The sequence below is a fragment of the Neophocaena asiaeorientalis genome, unplaced genomic scaffold, assembly GCF_003031525.2.
Source record: "Neophocaena asiaeorientalis asiaeorientalis breed wild unplaced genomic scaffold, Neophocaena_asiaeorientalis_V1.1 scaffold478, whole genome shotgun sequence".
NCBI classification, from domain to species: Eukaryota; Metazoa; Chordata; class Mammalia; order Artiodactyla; family Phocoenidae; genus Neophocaena; species Neophocaena asiaeorientalis.
The window spans coordinates 1,866,228-1,873,726 of NW_020173200.1; the positions used below are offsets into that span (position 1 = coordinate 1,866,228).

Below are 7,499 nucleotides of genomic sequence, written 5' to 3' on the forward strand. Positions count from 1 at the left end.
CTGATCCTCTGTATCTGACACCCAATGAGAGAACCTCACTCCTATGAGGCCATTAGTCCCCACAGGTCACTGTGACATCTTCTTGGGTTGTGTTATTATAATTTCATGACTGTAAATCTCTCCACATATCTCTCTTGGTTTCCACAGGGCCTGATACTGGTTGGGAATTAATGGATGCTCACGAAATACTGGAATTGAATTGACTCATGCCCAAGACATCTGGGCCATCAATGAGGCCTGAAAAAAAGTTGGATGCCCATGCTCTCTCTTAGAGAGCCTCATATGTCATTTAGTTCCCTTGAGAGAATAAGAGGCACTGTTATATGTGCTGCTCAAATGTGCAGCAAACATACAACAACTTTAATTTTTCTATGGTTTCCTAATTCATCGTAGGATTTACAGAAGGCTCACAAGTTTACTGCATTTGAGTTTTATGCACTTCACTTATTGTGACATAGAATTTTAGAGACACAGAGGTCTTGGGGACCTTTCAATTTGAGGTGCTCATTCTATGGATGAATAAAGTAAGATCCAGAGAAAGGAAGTAAATTGCTTAAAGTCACAAAGCAAATTAGCAAGGTTGGGACTAGAACCGAGGTCACTTAAGGTCATGTTCTGTGGCCTTCCACAAGACAATGCAGAGTATACCATGTCAGCCCATGCACCAAATCAGACCTGTGGCTTACATTGGTTCCATATACCATTGGCCTAATTTTCAATGTTGGCTACATATATTTATTGTTTACATGTGCCATTTTGATTGCCTACATCACCTTGACTTTCTACTGTGTCCCTGTACCATGTCACTTAGAGTTACCATGTTTCATGTTGGTTACATGTATTCTATTGGTTCCAGTGCCACTGTGGTAGATTATAATATCACCCCCATTATTTGCTGCTCTCACTGTAGAGGAAATATACATCCATACCCATTGCCACGTGATCTGCATTACTTTTCTGTGGAAAGGAAATACTTCCTGCCCTTTTACCAGCAGGCTTAAACATAGGGCTTGGTTTGGTCAATAGGACGTGAGGAAAGAGTTGTGTGTTACTTCTGAGCAGAAGCTTTAAGAGTCATCATGTATTTCAACCATTGTTGCTTTCTCTCTCTCATAAGACTTTCATGTGCCAGATACAGCTTACAACTGACATAGAACATAAGAAATATATGAACTTTTACTGTTGTAAGCCACTGAGATTATGGAGTTGTTTCTCAACCAAAATGTAGCAAGTTGATCAAGACAACCATGTTTGGTTTCATGTACCACATTTGTTCCATTGACCAAGTTCTATGTTGGTTCAAATGCATATTTGTTTCATATGTTATATATGCTGTCCCTCAACATTGGACAATCTACCACAGGCCCCTCCACCCCAGGCCCCTCCTGTCTTCCAGTTCACCAGGCTAATCTACTGCTCTGCATCACTTTGAGAAAAGCCCTCTTAATGTCCTTGTTCCTCAAAATGTAGACCACAGGGTTAAGCAGGACAGTGAAGACATTATAAAAGAGTGAGATCTGCTTGTCTTGCTCAGGGGAATATCTTGAATTGGGCCTTATATAGATGTAGGTGGCTGGAGCATAGAAGAATGTGACCACAGTCAGGTGGGAAGCACAGATAGAGAAAGCCTTGCAGCGGGGCTGCATGGACTTGATCTTGAGAATGGCCTGGGCAATACGGATGTAGGAAGCCACAATGAGGGAGAGTGGGGCAACAACCATGAAGACACTGATGACCAGGTCCACCATTGCAATGAGGTTGGTATCCATGCAAGCCAAGCTTCGTACTTAGGGACCCTCACAGAAGTAGTGGTTGACCATGTTGGGCCCACAGTATGGCAGCCTCATAGTGAAAAATGTATGGATCACAGAGAAGAAGAAACAACAGGCCCAGGTTCCAGCTGACAGCCATGTGCACAGACCCCAGCTAAGGATGACAGCATAACGCGGTGGGTAGCAGATGGCCACATATCGGTCATAAGCCATGACTACAAAGAAAATGGACTCGGTCAGGCCCAGAGCACCAAACATATACATTTGTAGCCAACAGCCAGCAAAGGAGATGGTCTGAGATTGAGCAAGAAGATGCGCCAACATCTGGGGCATGGTGGTGGTGACAGAGCCCATATCCAGCAGGGAGAGGATACAGAGGAAGAAGTACATGGGAGTGTGGAGATGCATGTCCAGGCATATCAGGGTGACGATGAGCCCATTGCCAAGGACTGAGCTCAGATAAAGGAGAAGGAAGGCAATGAAGAGGATCCTGTTGGTTGTGGGGTCACTGGAGAAGCCAAGCAGGATAAATTCAGAAACCCAGCTTTGGTTCTGCCCTGGAAGCATCCGCATGGTGGGCCTATAAGAGAATCACATTCATTTCAATGTCATCTAAAATATGATAGCCTAGTAAGAACTGGAGGCAGACAGGCGGGGATTTTAATTCTGGACCCACGACTCACCTACTGCCTTGAACCAGTGACTTAACTCTCTGAGCCTCAATCTTCTCATCTGTAAAATGTGACTAATACTACTCATCTCTCAGGGTTTTTATGAGAAGTCGGGGCAATGTATAAAAGTGTCTTATATGATGTCTTAAAACACTAAAGAGAAGTAGAATGCTCGTTTGCTATCTCCCCAGTCTTACTCCCCACCCCCCAGTGGAAAAACTGGTCACTCAAATGTCTAACAACAATTGATTTATACCACATCTGCTCAAGCCCCAAACTTGTGGAGGTGGCCTTCCCCTCTGCCTTAGAGATATTTGTCTGGATGTGCTCCAAGACTCTCCCCACCCTGTAAACATTTCTCCTTTGGCAGCTGGCAATGGGAGGCATTAACAATAGAGGTCGATAGAGGGACAATGTGATGAGGGCAGCAGGAAGGCACTTATGTTGGGGCTTCAATCTTCCTTCTTCTGTTACTCAGCGGGAGAGCCAGTGGGTTGGTGGGGACCAACCACAGTCACATACTCAGGCCACACACACTCTCACCACCCAGTGGCTACTGCCATGGGAGCTCTGGCCTGTGGCTCCACCCCCACCCCCAGTAGCACACTGTATATTCCTGTGGCAGTCATACCCTCTTTGAAAAAGTCTGGGTTCAGTCTTTTTTGGGGTGGGGAAATTAGGGGTGTCAGGATCAGGAGGAGGGAGGGAAGTATCTCTTAAATCCTTAGTCCCTTCAATGTGTACTCGTCATCAGCCATGAGGTAGTAGCTGCTTTTTTTTTTTTTTATTGCTACCTCTGGTTCTCTCTTATCCCTTTTAGCAGTTATCTACCTTTTACTAGTTAACAATTCTGCATACTAAATTTTCCCTTTTCATATTACTGGTGTGTTCTGTCTTCTTCCAGGATCCTAAATGATACAGATGCTAAATCTATGGGGAGTGAGTTTGATAAGGAACAGAATGTTACATAGTTATAAGCTATCTATTGTTAAAGTAATTATTAATTACAAAAATAAAAAGTAGTAACTATCAGTGGAGAAATTGGACAGCATCTTAACTGAGTGATTATAATTAATATCACCAATAAGGAGCAGATAGACACAATGTGTCTCCATATGTGAAATCCTAACAATATATGTATCACCTATATATTATTTCAGCCAAAAAGCAAAACCTGAATCTAATCATGGGGAAACAGCATAGAAACCTAAGATGAAGAACATTTTATAAAATAACTAGCTTCTAATCTTCAAAAACTATCTGTCATGAAAGACAAAGAAAGGCTAATAATCTATAATAGATGCAAGGGGACTAAATAAAATATAACAACTAATGCAAGATGTAATCCTGGAAGGGGGGAATGCTATGAACAACATTAATTTAACAATTGATAAAACTGAAATATGAATTAGATTACTTTAGATAAGTGTATCAGTATCAAATTTCCCAAATTTGATAACTACTATATAAGAGAATATCTTTATTCTCTTACATCTTAAGAACTATTCTCTGAAGTATTAAAAGTAAAGGAACATGATGTTTGCATATTATTCTCAAATAGTTCTGGAAATTATAATGACAACAATGCTAAAAATTTAATAAATCTAAGTATGGGATATACAGGATTTTTTTGTAGTATTCTTTCTGCTTTTCTGAGGGTTTTGAAATTATTTCCGAAAAGAGCTTTTGAAAAAAATTTTAATGTGAAATAAAAACTTTTTCAGATAAATGAAAAGTGGGATTATTTAAAGAGAGTTCTTCAAGCAGAAAGAAAGTGACAGAAACACAAAAATGCAAAAAGAAATGAAGAGCTCCTCAAGGAAAAGGTAATTATAAATGAATAATGAATATAAACCAATAAAATTTTGTGGGATTTAGTGGGAAGCAGCTGCATAGCACAGGAAGATCTGCTCGGTGCTTTGTGACCACCTAGAGGGGTGGGATAGGGAGGATGGGAGGAAGGGAGTTGCAAGAGGGAAGAGATATGGGGACATATGTATCTGTATAACTGATTCACTTTGTTATAAAGCAGAAACTAACACACCATTGTAAAGCAATTATACTCCAATAAAGATGTTAAAAAAACTAAATAAAATAAAATAAAATAAAACAGATGAAAGACTAAAGATTATGGCAAGAATAGCACAAGAAATGGAAGAGGTATATAGAGATAGTGTTCTAAATATTTAGCATAATTGGAAAGGGGGTAAAACTAATCACTTGCTGTTAGACTGCGATAAGTCAAAGATTATGTTAAAATATCTAGGAAAATCAATAAAAGAATAAATAATGTATAGCCAATGACCTAAAATAGGAGAAAATGAACTAATAAAAATGTTCATTAATACAAAATAATGCTCTTTTGAGAGAGGAAAAAACCAAACATAAAATAGGCAGGTCAATAAAAAATAAGTGGAACTTAAGTATGTAGGTAATTACTTTAAATGCAAAAGGACTAAATATTTTCATCAAAAGCATCTTTTCAAACTGAATTTTTTTTTAAAATCCACATATTATTCACAAGAAACATAGCTTGTTCATTCTGCAATATATAAATATATCAAATCAACCTGTTGTTCACCTAAAACTTAAACAATGTTACATCAGTTATATTTCAACAAAGCTGGGGGAGAAAAGAAATACACCTTAATGTAAGGTCATAGACACAGTAGGAAGAAAATATACCATGCAAATATTAACCAAAAGGAACATTGTAACTTCATGAAACATTTGTTGAAATTGACTCTATGCTGCATCATAAATGTAAACTCAAAAAAACCCAAAGGGTGATAATCATTCAGAGTATACTCTCTAAACCATGAAATTGGCTAGAAATCAATTTCAAATTACATATCATGGGTAAGTACCCTACTCCTTTGAAATTAGCATATACTTCTAAATAATTTATGGGAGAAAGAAAAATCAAAATGGAAATTAGTATATATTAAAATAAATGATGATAAAAAATCATTGTCAGTGCTTAGGGGGAGCCGTATGCCCATAATTGCATATATTTGAATATTTTTAAAAGGCTAAAAATTAATCAACTAAACTTTTATCTCAAGAAGCTAGAAAAGGAACGACAAATCAAACCCAAAATGAAGTTGAAGGAAGGAAATAATAAAGATAAGAGGAGAAAACAATGAAATCGTAAACAAACTAACAACAGAGAAAAATCAACAGAGCCAAAAGTTCATTCTTTGAAATAATATCTAAGTCCTTAGCAAGGCTGATAAAGAAAAATAAATAAAACACAAATTACCAACATCAGAAATGAAAGGGGAACATTACCATAGGTCCTACAGTGATTTAAAAGCTAATTTAAAAAATTATAAACAACTTTATAACAATAAATTTGACCATTAGACAAAATGGGCAAATGAAAACACAAATTAACAAAACTGACAAAGAAGAACTAAAAGAAGAGTCCACTGTCTTTCCCAAAAAAAAGAATCTATAATTTTAAACTTTCCTAGAAAGAAAACTTTAGGCCCAGACAGTTCACTGGTGAATTTTTCCAACATTTAAGAGAGGAACAATACCAACCATAACAAACTCTTTCAAAGCATAGAAAAAGAGTGAAAATTTCCCAACTCATTTAATGAGACCAGCATAAACTCAATACCAAAAAGTAACAAAGACATTGCAAGAAGGCAAACTCATAAACGAATCTCTCTCATGGGCAATGCTGCAGAACTCCTTGACATTATATTAGCCAATTTAATTTAGCAATATATTAAAAAGGATAACACATCACAATCAAATTGGGTTTATTACAAGAATTCAAGGTTGGTTTAGCATTTGGTATGCAACAATGTAATCATCTGATTAATGAAGTAAAGGAGAAAATTTATCTGCTTAACTTAATAGATATAGAAAAAGCATCTGGTAAAAGTCAACAATCAATTAAGATTAGAAATAAACCTCCTAACAAAGTAAAAATAGATGGGAACTTTTTTTAAAAATTGCTTTACGATGTTGTGTTAGTTTCTGCTGTACAATGAAGTGAATCAGCTATATCTGTACCTATAACCACTCCCTCTGGGCCCTCCCTCCCACCTCCCCCCATCCCACCCATCTAGGTCATCACAGAGCACTGACCTGAGCTTCCTGTGTTTTATAGCATGGAAGGGAACTTTCTTAATGTGATAAATACTATCCCCAATAAAAGAAGCAACCTACAGCAAATATCATACTACATGGTGAAATACTGATAACTTACTCCCCAACATTGAAAGTGAAACAAAAATATTCACTCTTAGTATGCTTATTAACTATTATACTAGTGGTCCTAGCCAGTGAAATAAGTCAAGAGAAAGAAATAAAAAAAACAAAGGATTGGGAAAGAAGAAACAAAACGGTCATTATTTACAGAACACCTGATTGTGTAGGTAGAAAATTTAAAAGAACCCAAGGCAAACTGGAATTAATAAGTACACAAAAATCCAACATATCAATATTTGTCTATACCAGCAATTAGAAAATAAGTTATAAGAGCAGTTTTGAAAACCAAACATGTAGTAATAACTCTAAAAAAATATGTGTAAAAAAACATTCTTTAGAGAAATTAAGGTAGACCCAAGTAAATGGAGGAATATGCCACATTCATGCATGGGTTAGACAATTCAACATTATAAAGATGTAAAGTTGATTTATAGATTCAACGCAATCTGTCTAAACCCCAGCCGTTTTTTCTACAGAAAATTGACAAGGTAGTCATAATATTTACATGGAAATTCTGAAGAATCTTGAAGAAAAAAATCAAAGCTGGAGGACTTAACAAATATTCAGATTTACTATAAAGCTGTAATAATTAAGCAAGTATGAAATTGGCACAAAATAAACAAATAGATCAATGGAACCGAATAAAGTCCAGAACAGACCTCTGAATACATAGTCACCTGATTCATGACAAATTTGATCCTATAATGAAATGGGGAAAGCATTGTCTTTTCAAAAAATTCTGCTGGATCATGGGGATATTCACACAGGAAAAAAAATTGTTGAAACCTATCTCACACAGTAAACAGAAATTAAATTAATTCCAGATATATTG

General features: G+C 36.8%; 1 protein-coding gene across 1 annotated transcript; it reads right to left on the reverse strand.

Annotated features, from left to right (window-relative positions):
• Positions 1–1,397: 1,397 nt before the first annotated feature.
• On the reverse strand, positions 1,398–2,345 carry LOC112399554 (olfactory receptor 2A12-like). The gene is given in 1 exon segment (XM_024744779.1): positions 1,398–2,345. A coding segment is annotated over 1 exon segment (948 nt).
• Between the last annotated feature and the right edge of the window lie 5,154 nt (positions 2,346–7,499).